Genomic DNA, 26,519 nt, shown 5'->3' on the forward strand with positions numbered 1-26,519 from the left:
GGTTTAAACGAATTTCTCATCTGATAAAATTGAATGAAAGCTTAGAATGGCTGTTGTAGCGTGAGCAATTAGATTTGAAATTGCAAGGGCTGTTAGTGACGTTCCTTTGACAGTAAGGGATTGCACGCTAACCTTGTTCTGGTCACAGCTAACTAAGCAGCTCTAAATTAATATCAAATAGTCGGCATTCGCATTAATCAAGCCACGTGTATGAATAGACGCTGGAATTCATGTGTCGTCAGATCTTAACTCTCTGATTTACGCAGTCAAGTTGCTTATTTTATCACCGTGGCGCCCTAGCTCCAGCTTCACAGCTTTCGGAGTACTTATATTTAAGCCCCTTTATTTTATTCTTCTCTTGCTTTCTTTCCGTAAATCTCTCTGTAATCTCACGAGCATTACTTTCTTTATTGTATAAATACATGCATCAATGTTTCGTAATCCGCACTGAATAAAATTAATAAGAGCCGTTTCTTGAGACAAAAGCACAGGATTGTTACATAGAGTAATTGCAGACAAATTGTTCAATTAAGAGACAATTATTCACGTGGATTGTATAGAGTATATATTTAACAATTAATTCATCAACTCTACAAGTACAAATTGGTAAAAATTATTCAGAAGCTCGTAATGAACTAATGAAAAATTTAATAAAAGTCCAATGATTAAAGTATAATAATATAATGCTAAGTATATACTGCTATTATCTTTTGCTTAAATTACCAAGTTCGTGCAGACTTCAACTAGAAATAAAAAAAAATGACAAGACTTGTTTCTCAAGATGAAAGATTAATTGACAGCAAAGGTTTAAATAAATGTTTCGTTAATTGAGCGTATTATTATTTATTAGACGCTTGATTGCATGTGTTACTACACGAATTGATTGCAAATTGAATTGTGTAAGCAATTGAGAGAATTTATTTTCTGCTGGTTTTATGACAATCAAACGTATAACAAATCGAAAGTTTTTTATTAAATAGAATCTGCAGTGAAAGTCGGGGAGAGGGGCGGGGTGGACTCTACCGTGGGTTGCGAAACTTGCTTAAACGGCGAATAATTGCGTTTCCGTGAAATTTACTCCTGCAGGCTAACTGCATTAGAGTCATTTTCACAGCAGACAAAAGTAACTTGGTCAAATAAAGTTAGGGCGATTAATAAGGGTAGAATGTATATATAGTATATATACACACTGTTCGGAACGTCAAAGGACGACTATTGAAGAGTGACGAAACTAGCAAACTTGCTGTAGCCATATGTATATTATCAGCATTGATTATTCAATCAGTATGAAAGTCCAGCAATATTAGCAACTCTGACCGAATGGATAAAAGTCAGTTGCCAGATGCACTTTCATCAGCTTCATACTATACAGTGTGCAGATTTAAAACACTCAGCCAATACTTTCTCAACTGCATATAATTATCATAGAATGATTCAATTATTTGTCATTAAGTGATTTTAATTACATCAATGATTCCATTTTCTGAGAGCTTAATGCTATCCGTTTTATTCTCATCATATTAATTAACGTTAATTAATTACTTTATTTGTACATTTCTTTCATTCAACTGGTAAATCAATTCATTTCGTTGTACGAAGCTACGCAGCTTTTAGTTAAAACTAAAACTTCTGAGCCATTATATTCAACTTGTATCCGTAAGTTTGATTGTTGCATGAAGTAGAGGGAGCTAAAGCTATATCGGTACACGTCTCTCTAATTACTGAGTTTACTAATCGCGTTATAAATTCCTATATTTGTCCAATTAACTTATTAGTCAAGTTTCTGGATTTAACATGTTTGTTCATTCAAATTAATCCATACGGTTTACATCAATATTAATATTTTAATCAATTTTTAGTTTCACATTATTTTTAAAAATATTTTTCGACTCGTCACGATCTTCCATTTCTCGTAGTACAATGTTCAGGCTGAGACACTAGATAGGAGTTTTTAACTGTTTTCGATCGATTGTATTGATGCTGTAAGTTGTAATATTGTAAATTGTAATGCGGCCAATTCGAGAAACACCGTTAAATTCTAATTACTCAGCTACCTATCGTAAATAATCAAAGCCATTAGTTTCTGAATGATTACATTAAGTTCCACGCGGTGTGCAAACTTCTTATCGTCGTCACACAACTCGTTAAGATTTCGCGTTGAAGACTTAATAGCTATATATATATATGTGTATATATAAATAGTTATTGATGATGTTGCTAAATATGCAATAGAGAAATATATAATTACATGTAAGAAATGGTTAAATGTTTATGTAAAAATTTTAAATTTAAATAAAATGATACAGATATTATAAACAAGTTTCACTTCTTGCTCATCTATATGTATACGATTTAATTATATATTTCTAATTGGATCACTCTTTTGTATTTATCATACTGAATCGTTGCTGATTGAAATTTGAAATTACACGCTAAATATGAAAACATTAGAAACAATGGGCTTTATAATATAAAAAGTTTCAATAACATACAAGAATTTAGATTACTTTCTTATAATAGAAGGTAAAAGTAATTAAGCAACACACACAGAAATGAAAAAAATATATTTTCATGAAGTAAAGGGCTTACGTTTCTTCAATGTTGTATTTGAGCAAATGATGCTATATATTTCATAAAAACCATAAAGTTGACGTTTCCACGTTTTTTCGTGTAATAGATTTAGTAGATTTGACACCACGTTTTCCATTTGCTCGGGACATTTCAACTTGACACCTTTTAAGGGTTAATATCGAAACTGGATGAATTGAAAGATTGGAAATTGAAAATATGAATGTCAGGCGATTGATCTTGTATGTGGCGAGGGTGGACGAGAGAGTAAAGAAAAGCTATGTGAAAAGGGTAAGGGAAATAAATTCGGCTGGAAAAATGGTAGACCATGTGACAGCGTGACGTGGCGTGGGAAGGTGAAAGACGAACAGGTCTCTAAAAGAAATTCTCTTTACTTTCGTGAGTAAAGATCTGCAAACTTTGTACATCAGTTGAAATCTCCTGCAATAGTATACAAATACTTCGAAACTCGTGCACCCACACCATATCTTAATAATATAATTTCTCTATTTGTACTTTATTTTTACACTACAATTCTATTACAATCGATAGCCATTTGCTAGAAACTTGTACAACTTTATAAAATTGAAGATCTTTTTTAACTCGTAGAAGTTAAGCTTTAACAAAAATCTAACAAGCTTTCAACTTTTACAACAAATTGCGATACACTATTCTAATTGTAGTAATATTCTGCTGATTCGATTAAATGTTTTAATCATTTGTTTCTCTCTGTTACATATAAGTATATAATTATTCTGTAATATATATTTTTTTTATTTTTAACAAGTAGAGAAAGACTGTCTAGAATAATGTAATTTCCTCGTTTATAACTATTCTTTTCACTTGTCTCGCTTAGCCCTTATCCACGTTATCATTTTAACTTTTAAATTTTAGTTTTCAGTTAATTCTTTATACATGGAAAGAAAATTTCATTAAAAATTACTGTGGTCATCATAGCTGAGGATAGTTACGTGTAATAATTACAAGAAAAATTGGGGTGTTTTCATTATTTGTTGATATTAAAATCCTCAATATTCTACTTAGTAAGATTCCCAGAAAATTCACAACCGATAATTGGAAAGAGAGAGAAACTACCTATATATATATATATATATATACATACCATTATTGCACGATTATTACATTTAAAAAATATTTGAGAGTTATACTTTAATTACAAAATTCACAAGTCCACATTTGACAAGGAACGATTAGTCTAATCGATAATATGTTAGACTGATGAGCATGACGTCACAGGTTCATATCTATATGTATAAAACCAGATTATCATTTAGGCGATGTGTATAAGTTATGATACTTTTATATACACATACTTGTGTTACCATTATTCCTACAACCGCAGTCAGCGTTTGCATGCTTATTATTATTCAAGTCACTTTTACTTTTCTAAAAATTGTCCAGTACTGACTTTGTAAAATTAACGTGTCTCTTCAATAAAGCAATGCTAATGTAAAACATAGTAATTTCTCTTGCGACTTTTTGAAAAAAAAAATCATGGGATTATCTCTCTTTGTAGTCTTTCGCCCTTTTACACAGAGTACAATACGTGAAATCCCTGAGAGACATTTCTGTGTCAGGAATCTCCAGGAATATCTACGAAAACCAAAGAAATCATGTTTCCAGGGACGAAGTCGCGATTCTCCGAGAGGTCACGACAAATTGTCGTAACTATTGGTAATCCTGAAATACGCGATTCTTCAGCCAGCACCTTTTTAGCTTTATTAAACTCGTATTCGTGTCGCCTATTATATCACATTTTTATTCTTCACCTTTTCATTCTATTCGTATTAACCGAATACTTTTTCTCTCCTAAGCTCAACATGCCTTGGAATATTTCTGAATAAGTTACTCTATGGCATCTATATTGCGGTGTGATTTTAGTCAGCTAAAGTAAAAAAATAAAAACCAAAAAACAAAAGAGAAGAAAATGGAAATATGTAGGTAAGGTGTATAAACTGAAAGATATACTTTCATCTTAAATAGAGAGATAGGAAATGAACGGGAAGGTGAAGACGAAATGAGACGTCCCAAGTTGCTTCCGAAGCTCAAAGAGAGTACTAGTCCTTAATCAGCACGTCTCTCGGATGAGAGTAGTTCTATCTTCAAAACGAAAACCACGAGAAAAAATCGAACCAGCAGCTTTACTTTTATCTTCAGCTTTTTCTATATACCTACTCGAGAAGAGCTCAAAATCCTGCAAAGATCTAGCGTTCTAATTACTTTTAAATGTCAAAAGCAAAGTTCTATACAACATTAGTACGTAGTAAGTTGTGTACTCGTGTGATATGAGATTTTTTTGCAATTTATGAAGTTAGAGTTTGCAAATGTTAAATATACTATTTTTTAGACAAAGTTCAAGTTAACTCGCGTAGTTTAAATATTTATTTCTTCCCTATGCTGAAATTACTAGAAAAACGTGAGCAAAGTAGTCGAAGTAAAGCTTAATCGTGTCCCCTGCCTGAGAAAGGGGCTCTTAGAAGCTGCTCCATGGTCGTAGATCACTGATAAGATTGTTCCTTTTTCTTCTCACCTATTTCACTCCTTTAAAAACCAAACTACGATGCCCAAGTATCGATCTATTACTCAAATGTAATCTAAACTATGAATAACAGAGACTGAATATTATTTATTTATTTGGATTCTTGCGTTTTTTGTTTTGAAATTTAATTTTTAATCCGCATTTTCCAATTAATATTATTTTGTTATATAATGTATTATATCGAGGTACCATACATATTACGTATGGTTTGGTATTTTCTTTGAAGAATTCGGAAAAGAAGAATTCAGGTGAATAAGTGGAATACTCGGAGCGGAAGCACATTCTCTTGTAAATTTTCGAGTAGCCATATCCGTTATGATCTACATAACAAAATCTCAAACTCTCCTTGAAATACCTCTTTTTCTCCAGCAAGAACGAGTCAAATCCGAGTTTCGTGTATCCATTGAGAACGGTCATTCATTTCGTAAATCGAAGATGGATGACCGGCATTAGGTGGTCGTTTATATTCACGACACTTGTATTTCGTCCTTGTGATATGATTTGTGATTTTATCCCCTGAGTCTAACCCAAGCCATTTTCTCCTATCGAATATTTATTCACAATTAACACTTGAAAATTTTATTGGATCAGGTATGAAGAAAGAAACATATATCGTAATAATTTTTTAATTATCGATTTGTTACTTATGAAGATTTATTAGTTGAATATATAACGTCATGAAAACATAAAAAAAGCATAAGAGCCTTAGCTAATATGAAAAAGTTGTGGTCACACCATATAACTAATACTGTCGCTCTACTGTGACTGTTCGCACAGGATATTTTAGTACTTGGTGGCTTTTCGGTGTTTAGTTCTAGGCCAACCAAAATGTCGGGTTGTTGGGACAACAGAAGAACGAGCCAATCATTTGAACCTGTCTCTAAATTCCACAAGTTTTTTCTTTTTCCAACTATAACCAGTAGGTAACTCAACACCTTTTTTCGCGTATTTGTTTTTTCCATGAAACCTTTAGTATACGGTTGCATGTACTTTCTATCAATGTGTAATTTCAGTATCACGTTTAATGATTGGCTGGAGATAAAAGCTTACACACAATGGAGACAATTAATTTGAAAAAAACTGACGAGAAAACCCGATGGGAAAAAGTGAAAACAAATAGATAGAAGTAAATTTTGAACACAGAGATGGACGAATTTCGAAAAGAGTTAATTAAAAAATACAATTAAAAAATAAATTGGAATTGGGAGATTTAATTAAAGATTATTATATATAAAAATTACAAATTTTTGAGAGAAATGAGAAAATCTCCATCTCGAATGGTTCCAGTCAAATTTTCCTTATTTTAATTTAAGTTTTGGAACATTTTATTTCCTTCAAATTGACTAGATGAAATAAAAAAAAATAGCAATAGTAAAACGAGTGGCAGAGAAACTTTAAGTTTTGCGGTGGTTCGGTATTTGAACATTTTCGCTGGTCACGTTAGTCGGATGATTTCAATCGCTTTTTCTCCGACTCAATTTCGTTTCGGACGTTAGTTGCATGGCTGCGGTTGGATAGAAATTCGAGTTACGCGCGATAATAGACAACGTAATGAAGATTTGTCAGAGAACAATCCTAGGTTAAGGATTTTCAACTATTTCTAAAACGAAACGGTTTGTGCCATAACGCAATAAGTTGATTGTAGAGCGCATATCAGACTAGTTAAATGTCCAATTAAAATTCTATTTAAGGATAAAATGAGTTAGACGAAATAATAAAATAAGGCAAATTTTTCCAAGCAGTGGACAAAATTAAAGAATAATAGTGTATAGAAAGAGATTATTCTCCACTGCAGGAGACGTTTGGTTTTATCAGTTAATTTGTTAGGGCTTGATAAGCAATGATAGGAATCCAATGGGTAAAACAGACGTTTCGGAGGGTGAATGATAACCGGTAGAATGCAGCAGGGAATTAGCGGGATCTCACGACCATGTGAGGTTTCCCGTGAAAGGGAAAAGGGACCGGTAGGTGAAAGTGTTGTAAGAGGAGGGGGGAGCGTGTCAGGGCGGAAAGAAAATTGTAGAAGGTTGAGTAACGTGAAGAAGGAAGGGTATTCCCATAGCAACCGTTAGGATAACGCGATACCTGCGGGCTTCGTCAGGACTCCAAGGGATACACGCCTAAAAATGCGACTAATATCCTTCTACGTTGCTCCCCTCTCCCGGCACAATTTATCTTATCAAAACTGTAAAATCACTTTCAAAGCTAAATAAAAATTGAAGCAGTGTAAAAAAATTTTCTTGGCCACGAACAATAACTTTCGTTTATAGGCGCACAAAAATTCATACGGTGGAATAAATAATAATTTAATTGTTTGCCATCTCCATGTACATCTCCGGATACACTGCAATCAATTAAACTTTTTAACAATTTGTAATTGCCAATTATTGTTTTATTGAATTTTTAAGAGAATAAATTCTGCTTTGACAGTGAAATTTTCACAACAATGTTAGATAGAATTAATGAACGAGAGGCGAAATGTGAGGTGTGTGTAAAAGTGTTGAATGCGCGGTAACAAAACAGCAGGAAGCTCTAGAAAGGCGTTTGACAAGTATACAGGAAGCTCGCTCCAAATGCAAATAGGAGCCCTTTTCGGTTTGTTGATTTAACAGCAACAAATGTTAGCTTCCAATATCCTTACTAGTATATACATATATGTGTTATAACTTGACTTACAAAAATATTGCTATTGTCCTACAAATTTCTTTCTTTTTTTATATTTTTGTTTAATGCCAAGTGCATCACGCTGTTGAGTTGTTCTTGCATCTCTATAACAGTATTTTTACGAAATCTGTAAATATATTGCCCACTAGTGATATACCATTGGATATATATATCTTTTTAAGTACCAATGTATTCCTCCCTTTTCCACAAATGGCAAATAATTATTTGTTATATTTTCGGAGTTATGAATTAAATAATGCATTATTTCTAGTTATGTTCTTCTTTCAAAGTTACAGAGTAGAGCTTTGTAATCAATGCTTTACTATAATTGAAAACAGGATATTCGTACGTTTCAACAATTACTTTCTATTTTTTTTCTCAAGCAATCTATATATTCTCCTCGCACCAGCTATATAGTAAACGAGGGCTTTTCATTGCGGTTTTGCAACAGAGAACGGTCTATAATGATAATACTATGCATTTTCCTGGATCCTCAGCTCTGATTTATTGCTTTGCTTTGTCTAATAAGTAGTCGCATCATTCTCTTCAAGACGTTTTATTGGAAAACTAGCGTTATACGAACAACGCTTCCTCGTTATTAAACGATTGAAAAATCTTCGTAAGAAAAACCTCCAGCTATTATCACAGTTTAACGATGGTGTCCAATATATCTGTCAGGTCGCTCTAAACTTTAGTGAAAAGGAACTGAGAAATAATGAAATACTTTTACCAATTGAATTATCTAAATATAATTATGATCGAACGATATGAGGAACACTGATTTTTTACTGGAATAACTGTTTAAGTAATAATCTATGAAAATCATAAATAATTGCTTTTGCCTGTTAAATATGTATATTATTCTACAACGCGTCAAACATATTTTACAGCTACGATGAAAATCTTTATGCACGCTATTTATGGGAGATAAAAATTATTCCTTTTTAAAAGTATTATAATTCTTACCGTTGGTTTCTCCAAGTAAATTTAAAAGTTCCGTAAATTCGAGTTAAGTGGCTAACGGGCACAGTTGGTTGCCTTAAATCTTTAAAATGTTGAATCTCAAACAACTTTACTGTAGCCAATTCGCCCTGCTCCCCGGAGACCTATTTACTTCACAGTTTTCCAACGAAAAACCTTTTTTCTTTTCTCTTATGGACTTTAGCCTATTTTTAACTAAAGCTTGAAGCTATCGCCCAAGCTGCGAGCTTAAGCTAATCTTAAATCTGTCACTGTTTGATTTTATATTCTTATTAAAAAATTCTTTAATAAAAATATCGTCCTCTGTATTACCTCATTTCTGTCAATCATTTAAAATTATTATGGGTAATATAAAACGCCTTTTGCTCACACTTTAAAAATTTATGCCATTATACTTTCTACGATCTATAATCTTATTTGCAGCAACACTTAATTAAATAAGTACACGATTTATATAAATTATTTTATATGTTTCTAGTTCCTTTAAAACACCAATACTTCAGTCTCGAATTTAGCTATGTATCCCTTTCATTCATACCTATTTCAAAAGCAAGAATGTCTTTTTTATTATTTTTGATGGTTTAAGTGTAATTTTTGTTACATTATTTTACTTCATCGTTCTCATTACAATTTTATGTTATGCTGTTATAGTATGACGCAAATTTGTGATATATTGTGCAAATTGGGAAAAATCAATTTACCCTTCTGGTTCGAAATACCTATTCTTCTTTTCCCTTACCTCTGATTTCTGCTTTGCCGACAATTTGAGTCGGTAACTATCGGAGCGCACGCGTCGCTTGGTAAAAAGAGAAGAAGAGAGAATTGATTTTTCTCGTATGAGGGTGGAATTTCGGAATTATCAACCGAAGGACAAACTATCTGCAGTCGATAAGTATAGTAAACGTAGTAAAAAGTACATTTTCTTGCGACAAGTATCATCGTACACAGTAGGTATATAGTTACACTACAATTTGAATACAGAAATACACAAGTTTATTAGAAATTTTCTTAACTTTCTTGAGACATTTTCAAGCTATTTTGGTTCTTAAGTAAAAGTTAACACAAGTTTATTTATTACCTTACTTTCATTTTGTTCTATTCATTGTGACAAAATTTCTCTTTCTTTCTCTCTCTCTCTCTCTCTCTCTCTCTCTCTCTCTTTCTATCCCCCCTCTATTTCTCCTCCCTCGATATCTTTGCTTCTCTCTCTACTTAAAAAACTGCTCGACGCTGGAAAATCAAAAAGAGACTAGCGGAAGAAATGTGAAATCCCGGAATACTCGAATTTCCAGGCTACAGCAGCTTCTCTATTGAAACAAGAAATCTTTAAAAAATAAAAAATCTTAAAGACAAACAATTCGATTATAGTATCTCTCTCTCGAAAAAGTATGTGTGTGTATCTTTTGCAGGTCGGCGAGGTCCTTGCCATGCGATGTCGTTGCAGAGCCCGAGACTTCGACATTACAGGTCGAAAAAAACCAACCATCAAATTAGACACTTTGCCTTCTATAAAGAGTTTCGTTATATATATTTGCTAAATTTTATAATTAAAACTCATGATCCTCTCACTTACTATTATATTATATAGTCATGTATATATATATACATATTATTATTACTGTTCTTCTTCTTATCATTATTATTATTTTGTACATGTAAAGGGGAAAATGATTCCTATAGGTAGTGCCAGGAATCATTATCTGAACTATTAGTGTGCAAATACTTTATTGGTGAAAAAAGGATGGACTTTCAAGTGTGTAGGATATATAGTATATTATATGAAAAAGCTTGCAATAAAATTGGTAATTTAAAATTACCTCTGAATCATCGCATTTTCTAAAAATCCTACTCTCTCGTATCACCATATAGTATACTTGCATACCTGTATTCTTAACTTTATACATTGTTTACTTGAGCCATTTCGAGTTATTCTTCTGCACCCTCGCTTTTTGGATTGATGTTAATCGCAGCTAAGACGTTACAGCAGTTTCTTCCACGTCGCTGCGCTGTTTCTCTTGTAAATTGTACAGAATGCTGTTTCTACTTTAGCAACGTTTGTCAGACTTTACATTTTTCATGCAGTTTCTCAATTGTTACCAATTGGATCGAAGCGTGGTTTCGACAAGTTTGACTGGAAGGGTCGAGCAGCTTGTATATAGATGATTTTACACGACCCTTCTAGTCATCTCTTGGTTTCACCTTTGGTTCATTATTTTACCTGTATAAGCGAATCTGTATAAATTGCTGAAATTAATCTTAAAATAAATGAAACGATGGAATCGTTTCTGTTTAATACAGTTATTGAAAAAGTAGTTTGAACAAAAGTCTTGTTCGCACAATACACGTATATTATATAAGAACAATAGTTTATACAGATTTTGTCAACAGTTGGAAAAACATAAATAACGAGAGTAGATTTTCATAGTTAGTGTGTGTTTTTATTGGCAGACTTGAGTCATTATAATAATAGTTAAAGTGGTACGTTGATAAAAAAGGAAGGAAAGAAAGAAAGAAAAAAATTAATGAAATCACGACTTCGCAGGCTTTGCCAGTTTTGAGCGCTGTTGGCATGGGCTTTGTTACACTATTACTGTTCTTATCGACAATCGCACCCTGTATATCTATATATACGCGAATCTTGAATGAATCGCTGCAATAGCCGCAATAAAGTAGCAGCAAGCAGCACCAATTTTACTTTGCCAGGCTGTTTGCCTCAAGCCAGCTGTGCACGGCTCTCGTTTTCAGGACCATGACGGCCATCTGTTTCGTGTGCAACTTGCCGATCCTCAGTCACCAGGTCGGCCTGATATGGCAGGGCGGGAACGGATGGGACGACCTTGTGCGGGAGCAGGTCGAAGAGTCGACCTTGAAACAACGCCTTGGTAAGAATATACATCGTGTAACTAATAAATATATATACAGATATGTCTGCACATATAAATGAAATTCACGTAAAAATCCAATGTAAAAGTAAATATGTAACGCTCGAAAGAAATGAAATGTACGACAGGTACAGGAAGGCGAGACTCTTCGGCCCAAATAACGTCGATTTCACCACCGAACGAGACCCAGGAATCGTCGCCGACGAATCAGCGTCGGCGTCGTTCGAGCCTGGCCCAGCTGACGGATCTCCTGAGGGAATGGGGCGGCGGCGGGACCTCGAGCAAATCGAACAGGAGCGGGAAGCTCCACAGGCGAGAGACCCTCGCGGACATCGCGAAATCCTTGCCTTGGTCCCGCTCGAGCACGGCTGACGGAAGCAGCCATCTTGCCTCGTTGCGGAAGAGACGCGAATCGTCGGTGGATTCCGGGATCAGAAGCTCCTCCTCGAAATCCCGCAGGGACTCGGCGATCAGCGACTTGAAGAACGACCTGGCAAGTTTCTGGAAGAGACGAGACTCCACGGTGCAGCAACAAGCTTCGCCAACCGTGATCTCGCCCACCCCCAGGAGGGACTCCGGGGACTCGAAGAACTCCAGAAGAGGCTCCAGCGAGAGTGCCAAGTCGAGGAGGGACTCGGTCGGCGGTGCTCAGGAGAGGAGACAACACACTTGCAGCAGGCACAGGCGCAGGCAGCAGTCCATCGATGCTACCAATACCGTCGTTACACCCACGAAATATTACAGAAGCGACCAGAGACCAAGCGCATCCAGCACCGACAGTGCCACCTCCAACGCTGTCAAGTATTTCCTAAATATTATTCTCTCTCGTTATATTCTCGATTGTCTCAATTCGCGCGGTGCATCGAAAGATTCTATAAATCTTATTTGTTCTTCTTCTTCTTCTCTCGTGTATCGCGTGCGCGCGCAGGGATCATCTGGAGGCCCAACGAAGCTCCACGGAGAAGAGCGACAGATCCAGCAGTTTCGACTCGAAGACCCAGCCGAATTGTCTAACCGTTGAAGCCAAGCTGACGGCGTCGACCCTGACGATAGATGGCAAGCCTGCGGCTACTTCAACTACCTTGACGGTCAACACAATGTCCAATGGCTTCGGAGTGACCGCGAACGCGGTATCGACGGCTTCCTTGAGTCCGGAGCCCAGGGCCTCTCCCACCTACAATGGAAACAAGACTTTCACCTTGGAAGCTTCGATCAACCCACCTACCATAGTGATGTCTTCCATCACGCCACCCAGTGTTTCCCCTACCGGAGCGAACCTTCCACTTCCAGGGACCTCCACTTCCGGTAGCTCTAGCCCTGTAGGCTCACCCAATGTCAACAATACGCCGACTCATCCCTTGCTGGCTACTCATAGAGACTCCATGACTCAGGTATTGGCATACACAATATTTTGCAGCTTTTTAAATAACGTGTATCTTGATTCATGCAGTTTCAAGTGTTTACCCTTTTCCTTCCTGCCTTCCTTACGAAATTCAAGCTTAGATTTTTTTAATAGCCGGGGAATGGTTTGTTAATTGCAGTGCTATTACAAGGGTAAGGAGACATCGCCGAACAAATTATCGAGGTTAACGCGACAAGCAGCGGCGATAGACGAATCACTGCCCCCTACGAGTAGACGTGGAAGCCAGCCGACCTTATCACCGGATCCTGAAGAAGGAGGTATTTATCGATCGGACGATCTCGCTCCCCTTATATATATATATGTGTGTGTTGCTGGATAACCGAGTCGCTTTGCAATTGGCTATAAGCTAGGCTTACCTTTTTTATCAAGGTCGCAAGGCACGAAGGGATTCGCTCAGTCCGGACTCGGCGTCTTATCCGAGGCGTCGTGATTCCAAGAGTCATCTCAGTCCAGATAGAAACATGGATAAAAGAGACATCAGCCCCATTAGGCAGAGGAAAGGTAGATTGAGAAAACAATCGAGGTCAACCGCTGGGAGACCATCCAGGTATTAACACCAATTCGCTTTTTCCCAACCTTCGTTCATCCATCTTCTCATGTACTTTATCTTACATCGGCAAGGCCTTCCTCCTCATCCGATCGGATTATTTACAGCAGAAATCATATCCTATTTATTTAGCTCACCGACTCTTCCAAATCATGCACTATATTAATCGACGTAAAATCTAATTGTATTCATTCAGAGTTTTGACGAATCTTTCAACAGATCACCGGACAGCTCGTCTTGTTCCTCGAGGGACCACAGTCCATGTGCCAGAGGATCAGGAAGCATCCAGCATGCACCGATCATAAGAAGACAATCCACTACTGAAGAAATTTTAATAGCTCGTGGCTTTAGGAGACAAAGCACCACGGAAGAAATGATCAGATGTAGAAATTTTCGAAGACAAAGTTCGCAAAGCGACGACACCGTGAGTCTACGTACAATATACAGGGTGCCAAAAAAACCGAACAGCGAAAACTAAGCGTTTCGAAGAAAAATAAATTTAAGCAATAATTTTTAGTATTTTGAAAACTCTGCTAGTTGGTAAAATCGATTTGACCTTGAATAGAATTTTTAAGGTCATTTAAAGGTCACCGGAAGTTTTTCCAAAAGAGTCTCTTGTTTTTTATGGTGGATTCTTGTAGCTTATTTCAAAAGCTTTCCAAAATACTGTTCTTCGGTATGATTTCATCCAGTCCTTGACCAGATAGTTCAATTTAAAATTGCATATAGGTGTGGACGTGGTTGAAGTAGTATACTCAATCACTAGCCATACACACGTCTAATTGCTCATCTACATGTAATTTCAAATCGAAATATCTGGTGAACGGCTGGATGAAATCATATTTTAGCATAGTGTTCTGAAAAATACTTAAGATAAGCTATGCAAGAATTTATAATAAAAAATATTGACTTCATGGCCTAACTAATAATTTTACAGTCTAATAAAGCTTTGAAAATACTGCAAAATATTGTTGAATTTTCTTTTCTAAACTGCCCGATTTTCGAGTTTTATGCTGCTCCGAATCTTTTAGGTTACCCTGTATATGCTCATATAATAAAATCTATGTTAATTTATTAACTGCTTGTTAAAATTAACAAAAGCTACGATAATAATACTATTCTAGTTTTTCCGAAACACTAGCAGATTGCATGTTAATGTAACTATATATAGTCAAGTGGTTATATGGTGTATTCCCTAAATATAAATCGCTCCTTACGTTCCTTTTGTTCAGGTTCAAAGATATCGAGGCAGAAGGGACAGTTCAGCTCAAATCACCGATGGAACTTTTGCTACTATGACAGTGGAAACATCAAGTACGTTTTTTGATAGCAGTACTCAAACTGGTAAGTGATTTAAAGAGCACATATTTGAAAAAGAAAGTATATATAGCATCAGCGATAGAAGTGAAATAGATATTGAAGCACAAAGCAGGTATGCAATGCCTTTGTAACAGAGTGTGAGATAATGTAGCAGAAAATAGAAACAAAGAATAAAACGAGCTATCCTGTGAACTTGGAGCTAAATTCCCGCCATTTAACTACGGTCCACTGAGTTCTACGCATTTCAAGGGCGCAGGCGTCGCGACGCCCTGACGGTCGTCATCGCAACGAACATCGAAGGATATCAGCTGACACGAATTTCGACAACTGTCACACTATATATGTATACCAGGTTATATATTGGCTCTACTGGAATTTAATTCTACTGAAACTTGAGGATAAAAGAACAAATATATATGAAATAGAATTGAAAAGTCTCTGCGAATTAATCCTCGTCAAACTCTCTCTCTCTCTCTCTATGATAAAATTCATCAGGATATAGCCAGTATCAATCTAGATGGTATTTGGTTAATTCCAAGAGGAGAGATCGTTGAATGGGACGAGAGTCTCAAAATTGGCGGGATAACGGGATACGCGTCGTAAAAGGACGAATGGGTAGGTGTCCAGTTGGCGACGCCTGCGTCGCGACGACCTACGTTAGTTCCCGTCGTCAGCCGCCCGAGTGCGCGTCGCGATGGCCGGAAAACAGTATTCTAGCCTCGGGCGAATCACCTCCGGGAAGGTAGAGCGTGCTTCGTGCGACGGAACAGTTCTCACCACGTCGAAACCCGAAGATTCTCGTCCGAGACTGCTGACGAGGGCAGAATTTAGGCAGGGACGATGGGATATCAAGGCGAATCACGTGTAAGGGTTTTCGAGGTTTAAAAGGTTATCCATCAGAGACGTGTTGTGCTGAAAACTACATCCCGCTATTATAAGGACATTGGTTAGTCGGATGGATGGCCAGGACACTGGATCTCTCTGAGAAATAAATGCGATCGAAGGATTTATTTGGAGGAAAGGCATGCACGTATGAGCCCGGTGCTTCCGGCGATGAGGAGTGTATTTGACGATGTGCTTTTCCAGCGGTATCGAGGAAAAGAGAAACAGGACGTCTGCGAGACTCGTCGTGTTTACATCAAAAGGGAATCGATCCAGGAGCAGTGACGGATGAGCAGAGTGTCGAAAGCGCGCCGAGGAGTATACAATGAAAGCTTCGATTTTTCATTAAGGACTCCTCAGGGCCCTCGCGATATGGGTGGCGTCCTTCAGGACTCTATAGACGATCATCCACAAGCCCCATCAGTGCCCAGCAAGGAGAACAACTGTCCGCACTGGGCGCACCGGTCAGCAATCCTGCTACCTTTCGTCCTGCTTACTTTGTCAGGAAAAACCTGATTGTCAAACTCTCGCTCTCTGTCCCTCTTACACCAGTGTGTTTACTCTTCACGCGTTCGTCCCTCTTCCGAAACTTTTAAAAACTTTACAGTTGTCTCGTTGCTTGACAAACATTCGACCCTTATACTCACGGATGTAACTTCCCCTCCGAAACTTCCAGTGTGGTTCTGCAAAGTTATCCTTGAGAATTTCAAGAACTGCTTGTTCAAAAACGAAGATTCTACAAGTTGAGAAAAAATTCCTAGTATAATTGAATTTCAATATCGTTTACTCGATAGCTTAGTGTTCTTTTGGAGATAACTGGTGGGCCGTCGCTATCAAGATGATTTTCTTGTTAAAATTCTCGACTGGATTGCAAGAAACAAAATCGTACGAATTTGTACTTAAAGGAACATTGGAACTCTGAGGAAGTAGTTAAGAGTGACATTAGCCCGTCGACGTCAGGCTGACCAATCATCCGAATCTTCGTGATTGTCAAGAGGAGACCTCGTGGCGCTATTGTTCCTGCTATGGCAAATAGTGCTAGCGTGGCAAAACCTGGCTGGGATTTTAATAAATCCTTTATTTTCTCACCGTGCACTCTTCAAAATCAGTTAGATTTGCAGAAAATGAGGAAAATTGCAAATGACTCAGTGAATTTTAAATTATTCTTTCGTATCTCTAATTTCATCTAACGTGCTAATGGTTGAATATGTAATATTAATTTGAAATGAAGAATCGTAAATTGACAGGATAAAGTTTCAATGATAATTAAAACAAATTACACCTGGATGCAGCTGTAACCGCTGACATCGTCGGTATGGAATGCAAAATATGAAGAAAAGCTTTTGTTTCTGCCCAAGGTGGAAGGACTCTAAATCGAAAAAAATTGAAACCGCCGAGAAGAATGGGGAACAAGGAGATACGTGAGAAGAAAGTGTCGTCGAATAACTGAGATATCGCAGGAGTCGTAGAGGTATAACAATAAACAAAGTTAAATATTTCATAATTCCAGTAATAATAATGACCGATGCAATTGAAATTAATCCTATTTATTAAACTGATTCAATGGAAACAGTCATAAAGATAAAGTTATACCTGACCGAAATTGCTCGAATTTTGCATTATTACTACTGCAATTAAATAGTAATTTCCACGGAGGTTAAAGGCAATAGGTGCAAAGGCATTGATTCGGCAGTGGAGGAGAATGACTGCCAGTAGCTAAATTCAGAGTTTCCATGAGTATTTCATTAAGTTGGAGCACGTTCCTATCATGGAAATATCTGACTGAACTGATTTAGCTCATGGGTTTATAGGTGCGTCCAGCCATAATATTTTTTATCGCGACGTTTACGAGCGGCATGATTAGTGTGTTGGCCCTAGGGGTGGAAGGAGTGTGTTAGGTGAAGGAGCACACAGAGGGGGTGACAGGAAGGTGAGAGGGTGAGGCAACGAGGCGAGGCAAGACGAGGTTGAAAAACAGTGCTTAGCCAGGCAGTTTAATTGGACGAGGTGAATTTAATCCTCCCGTGGCAAATTTCAATGTTTTTCATCATACGTTATCGCTCGCTGATATGATCCTCGCTTCGCACATTATGCAATGTAAGCGCATTTCCTTCTCACTTAAATTCTCACCATTTGTCTCCCATCACTTTTCCACTTATCGTCGGATCTCACCAAACGTTACTGTACACCAGAAAACCAATTCCCCAGTAGTTTTATCATTCTACCGTCATTGTATAATTAAACGAAGGACGTACTCCGTTGTATAAATAATTAAATGACGAATTTATCGTATTCGAATGGTCTCTAATAGCAAGCATTCATTGTAATAAAATGTGTGTAAATTTACGACAGTCGTAGAAAACATTCCTGACCCATTATTATCATTGTGAATTTAAACAAACTTTTTATAGCGTTTGTTTCTCAATCAGCTAATTTGAATACATCTATACGATAAACAGATTATTCAACTGTTATTATTATAAATTAGGTATACTCTCTCAATAAATCGAAATCTCTCAGAGCAAAGTTCTTCTATTTTCAGCAAATTGACTTTTCATTTAAAACGTAAATCTTCATGGTCCATTTAATCGTGGTTTCGTGAAAATTCCTTGGAAAATGCTAAAAGCTTCTTACTATATTTTTCCAATTTACGCGTTCAACGCGCGTTTTATCGTATTTAAAAAGTACACATAGTACTCGTAAACCCTTTGTGAGCTTTTTATGGCGTAAAAGTCAGATAATTTGTTTTATTTTTTTTTTGCTTATTCGTGCAACAACAAAGTTTAGGGTTTGTTCGATTTGAACAAATTGAGCAGAAAGATAAACAATTGGCACAATCAAGCTTTAATTTGCTAGCTTATGGCGATATAGGGGAAATGACTGTGCTATATGTATAGACTATATATAAGGGGATCGATTCACGAAGCGAGGACTGATTTCTAGCAAATTCGAGGAACGGGCTTCGCAATCGCAGCGTGATCTAATGACATATAACTTTGAGTAATAGGTCAATAATTGTGCGAATCGCAAACCCATAATACACAGCTGCAATAAGAGAATTTATCTGCAGGGTTTTTCAAACGATTCATCTTTAAATCTTGTATTATAATACACAAGAGATTGTTAAGAATAAACAGAGGAATACCATATATCAGGAAACCTTATTATTGCATGCGAATAATCAATGCACATGCAGCCTCTCAAACGAATGTGAATTTTCGAAGGAAATGAAACAACGATATTAATATACATTTCGAGCAGAGTAAACCTGGTTAATAAATACAGTAAAAGAGATAAGAAAAGAAAGGACTGTGTTATTTCATTGGAGATGAGCCACTTTTATTCAATTAGTCAAGGGAAATGTTTTTTGCGGATAGCTTCAGCGGAAAAGGCTTCTTTCCGCAAAAGAAATTACAGAACTCCCTTGTTTAATGGGTAACATTTCTCCTCCCTTTGCCTACGTAACAACAAGACCGCGAGGCTATCAACAAAGCAGCAATAAGCTGGTACAAGTCCATTAAAAAAAAAAAAAAACGTCTGATGAAACTCGTCGAAATGACCTTGAAATACTCTGCACTTCTATATATATATATATTAACTTCTACGGACTTTAGATCCTACCGAGCTTTCGTTACAGATGAGACAAAACTTTTGTTCGTATAACGAGAGCGTTAAATTGCTTGCTTCCGATAAATCAATTTTTTTAAGCTCTTGTGTTTTTCTTTAATACAATTAAACAAGAGCACAAGCTAGCCAATAAATTTTCTCGGTAAAATAAAACCGTTGGAAGCATAGCGAGGAAAGTCAACAATTAAATCAGTTAAAAAACTTTATCAGTTTCGTAACGAAACTTTAATTATAAAATTTGTCAAAGATCGTCAGAAAATACAATTTTGAGTCGCGATGCTACATTTCTTACTTTACTCAGGGACATTTTTCTTCAAAGGGAAATTATACAAGGACGTAGCTGAAAATGTTCAGTGGGATAAAATCTCGCGAAAAGAATCGTGCCCCCTTTCTTCTTACTACCTTGACTTTGCTATTTATCGGAGAAATGAAAAGCTAAATCACAATAAGGCGTCGTTCACTTTGTTCCTAGAGATATACTCCTTTTACATAAATATTTACGTTGCTTTTAATCCAACCTTGTTTAATTTATTGATTCATCTTATAATCGATTATTTTTATTATTTCACTGTTGTACTTTGTAAGAATGAAAGAGGCAGTGCAATTTCGCGCGTTCGAGTTTTTTCTTTTCTCTCTTTATTAAATTTTTATTAATATCCTATATATACAGCTTTACTCGTTTTTCAGATATATATTTTGTTTTTACTATAGGAGCTTTTATTTTTCGCTCACTGGCAACTGGTCAATTTTCACACTTTAATGTAAAAATTTATCGGGGGTTTGGCAGAGAGGCTTTCTTTTTTCTCTTTAATTTCAGCGTGCAAATGCATATAATTTTTGAAAATGTAGCGGCTGCAAATGATGTATCGCGTCCTCGCTTGTAATTCAACAGAAGTTGCTTTTTCACGCTAGCACGGATTCTCGACAAATTATTGTTAATTCAGGTTGCGTTGGTAAATGTAATTTGCTGAATCGTACGGTGTTCGGCTCCATTTCGAAATTGAATCCCGGTCTCGATTCTTTTTAGGTAATTCTGTGGAGAAATGGCGAGTAACGAAATAAAACAGTTTCCAAAACCTCTAACCCTTTATTGTATCTTGCGCATTCGAACTCGAATAATTAACCCACGTCATTGAAATTAAAATTAGAATTTTATTTTTTCAGTGAAAAGCAAACCTTATATCTGTGTGCTGCTACTAAATTTAAATATTACTCCTTGTTTACTTTAGCTAATTGTTGATCTACGAGTTTTTGTCCCTTCGTAATTATGGATGCATTTATTTAATGCACGAACACAGGATACGAAATAAAACGATAAATTTTTAGTTGTTTAATTTACCTTCGGGAAAACGGTAGAAAATCAATTTTTATTTGCACCTCGCGATAATAAATGATATGGCTTCTATCCGACGTAAAGGATATTTTTCCAATTGGGTTAAAGTTGTTCTGTGACTTTTTATTTTGATGGCGTTCAAGAGTGGTTCGCACACACTTGGTTTGCTCAGGCACACACACACACCCTCTCTCTCTCTCTCTCTCTCTCTCTCTCTCTGCAGGCGCGAGGCAAGGTATAATGCGAGCATTTCGACTGGAGGAGAAAGAAGAACACTCGAAAAGACAGCGTGAAAAGGAATTACTCGGTGGTTGAAATGTGCGAAAACTTGAAATCTCTTATACTCCAAGAGAACATATGCTTCTTTTGGCTGTATAAGAACAGCATAGCTCTTATACCAACGTTAAAACTATTTCACACACCATAAAAATCTCTTTTGTCAAGTTTCAAACGATTTGATCGTTGGTTCAAAAATTTATACTCCACTCGAATTTTCCAAAAGCAATAATATTGATCGTTTAACGAGGATAAAGGGTCATCTTCTTTCAAGCGATCATCGTTCTCTCTCGAAGGAAACGTCTGTTGGTCTTTCGTAGAATTTTCAAGTGCCGAATAAAAATTCAAAAGGCTTTTCTAACTTGTTCCCTAATTTCTCTCGGGCTTAATGGAGTTTTAATCGAAAAAATGTTAATCGACTCGACCACGCGACGTGGAAAGCCAGGATTATACGATCCCTTTTCTCCATTGGGAAAGCCAGGAAAAGCGTCAATAGACAGACACGAGAATAATGAATGAACCATGATCCGACACTTCTGTCAGCCATGATTCACCTTCCCTGAATAGAAAAAGCACGCGGCTGGAATCGTAATAAACTTGAATAACTTTTATCGATCTTAGTTACGCGAGACTGTTGTGAGGGCGTCACACGCACTCACATACACGCACGCAGACGAAGAGAAATGCGCGCGCGTGTGAATTAGTCAGGAAATTAATGGATTCATCAAGCCGACTCTGACCTCCCTCTCTCTCTCTCTCTCTCATACTTATTTGTTCTAAAAATCAATCAAAACTAAACCACATACGCGTAAAGCTTCGACGGACCACAATAATAACTATTTCCTTCTCTCTCCTTCTCACTTTTCAAAAAGTTAATGGAGTAATCATACATCTGACGAAATGACCCGAAAAGTTAAATTACCTGTAGATTGAAAAGTGCATTTATACTTGCTGTGAATGCTTAATAACGAGTCCGATGTAATTATGCGAAGTGAATCTATGAAATAAAATTAGATCGCAATTATAGCTGTGCTTAATTATTGTCTTTCACATTGATTGCCCATAGTATAAAATATTACATTGAATAAATTAATAGTAGGTACATCTTTGATGTAACGATGAATTTTGATGAGAAGAATAAAAATGAATGGTTTACGCAAGCAAAGTTTGCAAAAGCTTTGAAAATCCCTGTGCGATACTGCAGCTATTCAGTTGAAATATTCTAGCAACGTGTATTTTTACGTAACGTGATAAGTGAAGTAGAGAAATATGGCTATATATGGTAAAACACGTGTTGTACCGTGAACGAGCTTACACCTACGGATTGTATAGTTTTTCACATTTCTCAGACTCAGCTACCTACAGTGCCTCAGCATATATAGGTACGAGACTCCATAGAAATCTAAAACTGATCGATTAGCAAAATTAAACATTTTTATGGCAATAAAGGTTGGCGCATTTACAAAATTCTTCAATGAGCAAGATAATAAGGTGAGAATTTCACAAATAAAACAAACTATTGGTAAAAATAATATTTATTCGTTTGTACAGACTCCTTTGTTACGAATTACGTAATGTACAGTTTAGAAGAACAAATGTACCAAAAGGATGCAACGGTGTGAAAATGGGAGTGATTCAGCTTCTTGGTTAACCCAGTGCATTCAATTTCAGAAATTAATTTAAGGAGAAGCAGAGGTAATGGGAGAGTCGTCTGAAATCTGAAGAATTTCATTAGCTTCGATAAATCCTGCGTTCCCCGATAAATAGCAGGAGACGTTTCTCATTAATTCTCGCAGCAACGCGTTGCATTATTAGTAGCCCCAATCTAGTCCGCAGACTTTGCATCTGTATATGCGATCGAAGGATTTTTTTTATCCCTCTCGAAGGAATATCTAGTAATGGCCGACCTCATTCAACTTGTTTCGTCTCCATAATAGCGCTTTGTTCATCGGCCTCGTTTAATTGGATATCGGATCCAGCCGGTTTTATCATTTTCGAGAGGTCCGATCCAGTGTATCCATTGGTCCTGGAAACCTCCACTGTCCCAATTAACGGCGCATTATACGTTATTGCTCCCCTAGCTTTTTGCCCTCGTCTATTTATTTTTAATTCCACAACTTTTCAATTAAATTCTCCACCAAACGATTATATATACCTGCTCTCTCCCTCTCTCTCTCTCTCTCTTTTTTTCCTTCCACTTTCTCTATCCCTATTAAATTGGACGTGGTTATGCAGAAAGCTGACAAGCCTTGAATTAGTTGCCAGGGGGAAATATGTCTACTAAAATTTTTCATTTAATTTACCTCGCTCAAAATCTTCAGCACGTTGATCAAAATACTCCAAATTTGATAAACTCGTTATTTTCTAAATTAATTATCGATATTATAATCGTGCATGTTGTCATAACAGTATAATGATTATTTCTTTAATCTAATCAATTTTTATTCAATATTTTTCCCAACTATATATAGATACGAACATTTTCCTCGATGTAACGATAATCGGTTTTCACACAGGATGTTTGCACGATTTATTCCAATTTTCCTCTTAAGAATGTCCATGTGTTTCAAGCTGCGACCGAGTAGAATCTACTCTCTTTTTTATTTGGGCTTTTCTATGGGCACGCAAAGAGCTTTTTTTTCCCCCTGGATCCATGGTAATGGTGCCGTAAAAAGCCATGAAAACTCTTGGAAGCCCAAGGAGAGTGACAACGCACCTTCTCCATATCTTGGGAGGCAGAAACGTAAATTTATTATTTTGCTTCCTCTTCGCCTATATATAGTAGGGGAGGCAGGGGATAGTTGTGACATTTTATATTATATTTAAAATAACTAGTTAATTAATCATATATTTTAAATTAAAATCAAATGCTGTTCTTTCTACATCATAACACTATATTATCCGCTATAAGCAATTCTTATATACCTATTAGGCTGTCTTTAATTTAATAATTTTTAAATAATATTGCTTGCAACTTATTGCCCCAGTCTTGGGGTAGGTTGTTACATCATAGGGGGTAAAAAGTGATAAATTTTGTCTCTTTAAAATTGGATGCAAAGGTAAATAAAATAAAACAGAATTATATTTTTCTTTATTAACTTTTAACTAATTTATTTGTTTAACTTGAATGAAGATATGATTATTACAAAGTTTTAAACATATTAGATCAAAAATAATGCACCAATTAATCAGAATCGTCTTCAGATTTACAATTGAAACAAATATAATGCAAAACATCACCTTTCACACATTTAACGTGACACCAATTTCCACACTGCATACACTGAACCCACTGTGTACCAGGCTTACTTGCATTAAACGATTTATAGCAAATTAAACAAAAGCATTCATCATCTTTTTTTTCATTATTATATTTTACTTTTTTTTTCTTCACGCACACTTCCTTTTTGCTTTTAACCTTTCGTTTTTTATTTAACTTTTTATCTTCTTCTTCCTTCAATAATTGTATCTCTGGTGAATCAGTTAAAATAGCAGATTTTCGTTTTTTTCGTGATGTATTCTTAATTCGAGGAGGTGCCTTTGGATACGGTCGAATTTCTTCTGGATTAAAATTAATAGGGCCAGGCGATAAATTTTTATCTGGATTAGATGGACCTGCAACTGGTAAAATTTGATCTCTTTGTTCATTATTTTGTTCTGTTAATACCCTGTCAGTGACAAAGGCAGAAAGAAAATCTTTTTCCTGAAATATACTATTATTTAATGGGAAAATTCCAGTTTTGCGAAATCCAGCAATAATATTAACCGGATTTAGTGCCATCGGAAGAGCTTCTTTTACTATGGATGGAATATTGTGTATACTCATTGTCTTTCCGGCATTGTTTCTTAGCCAAGCATCTTGCTTATTGGAACAATAATTTTTAAAAGGACCATAAACACTTACGTCCAGTGGTTGCAATTTGTGGGAGCAATGCGGTGGAAATGATAATAATATTATATTATTATTCTTTGCTTTTTCAACCACACTGATGCTTAAGTGCGAACAATGATTGTCCAACAGTAAAAGTACAGGGTTCGAAATAGATGGCTTTACATGATCGATGAAATGATTTAGAAATAATTCAAATTCTATTTCAGTCATCCAACCTGACTTATTCCCAGCACCGATACATCCTGGTGGACCATCGCGTATAAAATAGTCTCTATATCTAATTCTAGGGAATATAAACATACAAGGAACGGAATTTCCAGTTGCATTGACTGCTACACAAACAGTAACAAGAGAACCTCTTTCAGCCGAAGTTACAGATCCGACTTGTTTAGCTCCTTTTGTTGCTATAATTTTTCTCGGTTTTTGTACAGTAGTAACTCCTGTTTCATCTACGTTCCAGATATGAGAAGGAGTTAGCTTATATTTGTCAATTATTGAAGTTAATTTTGTAAAAAAATTATCAATATTTGTCTTATTAAATGAGGTAGCACGGCTTAAGCTGGTAGCTTCAGGAATTCTTATTGAAATCATAGAATTATGTCTTTTTAAAAAAGCAGTAAACCAGTCTACACCTGCTTCTTTATTAATTCGCCATGATTGTGGCATTTCAATATGATATTTAAGCGCACATTCATAAGCAATTTTTCTAATATCTTCTGGAGTTAACCCATAATAAATTTGGCTACATTTAATTATATAATCGGTCAAGATTTTCTCTTGCTGTTTATCAAAGACCTGTCTGTTTGGCCGATACCCTATTGTAACAGAATCTATGGATTTTCCTTCATCTAAGGCTATTTTTCTTTTTTTTAAATATCTTGCCAGAGTCATGTGACATAAACCAAAATCTTTCGCTACTCTGCGAATTTTCATTGTATTGTCTTCCTGTATAATAAGAGCAACTTTTTCAAATAATTCTTTTGGTTGTGTACCACGTTCAGTTTTTCTCTTATATACTCGCATTTTCTATAAAATAAATTAATAATAATAGTTTTATGGTTTTAAATAAAAGTATCTATAATTTAACACGATGACTTAAACATAAACCAATTTTAGCGTAGAAATTTAAGAGTCTAGGTATCTATAACTTGAGGTCAATTGTGACACGTAACATCTAGCCCCGAAAATTTATAACATTTTGCCCCGACTACACAATTACATCTTTAATGCATAAAAAAAGTCGTAAAAGAAGATTTGGCTTTTCTATTATATACTGAGATCATTAAAAAACTTCAAATTTATATAAATATACACAATTGCTATATGATAAAATAATTTATAATATTAAAAAATAAAAAATAAGGTTTACAAGAAAAATTTACAAACCTAGTATTTTCAGCAGCTACTCCTATATCTTCCTTCATCGACAATATTAGTGCGACTAAGATACTTAATCCATTAGCGGACGTTATAAGAAGCATTTACTTGTATTGATGCTCTTCTACAATATGTTTATTTACCTGTTTTTCATCTGTAACTTCTTACCCCCGTAACAACTAGCCCC

General features: G+C 36.0%; 1 protein-coding gene across 5 annotated transcripts in view; it reads left to right on the plus strand.

The window, feature by feature from the left end:
• rsh (radish) overlaps positions 1-26,519 on the plus strand; it is a 95,338-nt gene that overhangs the window by 53,581 nt on the left and 15,238 nt on the right. For 3 of the 5 annotated variants that reach the window (XM_066726659.1, XM_066726660.1, XM_066726662.1), the window contains exons 2-9: positions 10,183-10,240; positions 11,519-11,655; positions 11,784-12,456; positions 12,584-13,046; positions 13,197-13,335; positions 13,448-13,625; positions 13,845-14,049; positions 14,858-14,969. In XM_066726659.1, coding sequence (XP_066582756.1) covers positions 10,206-10,240; positions 11,519-11,655; positions 11,784-12,456; positions 12,584-13,046; positions 13,197-13,335; positions 13,448-13,625; positions 13,845-14,049; positions 14,858-14,969 — 1,942 coding nt within the window. In that variant the 5' untranslated portion in view covers positions 10,183-10,205. Of the gene's footprint in view, positions 1-10,182; positions 10,241-11,518; positions 11,656-11,783; positions 12,457-12,583; positions 13,047-13,196; positions 13,336-13,447; positions 13,626-13,844; positions 14,050-14,857; positions 14,970-26,519 lie in introns of those variants that run through there. The other 2 variants (XM_066726663.1, XM_066726664.1) reach the window with 2 other exon arrangements.

Source organism: Prorops nasuta, unplaced genomic scaffold, assembly GCF_024137725.1.
Source record: "Prorops nasuta isolate Cenicafe-Biocafe unplaced genomic scaffold, Cenicafe_Pnas_1.2 PNAS00005, whole genome shotgun sequence".
Lineage (NCBI taxonomy): Eukaryota > Metazoa > Arthropoda > Insecta > Hymenoptera > Bethylidae > Prorops > Prorops nasuta.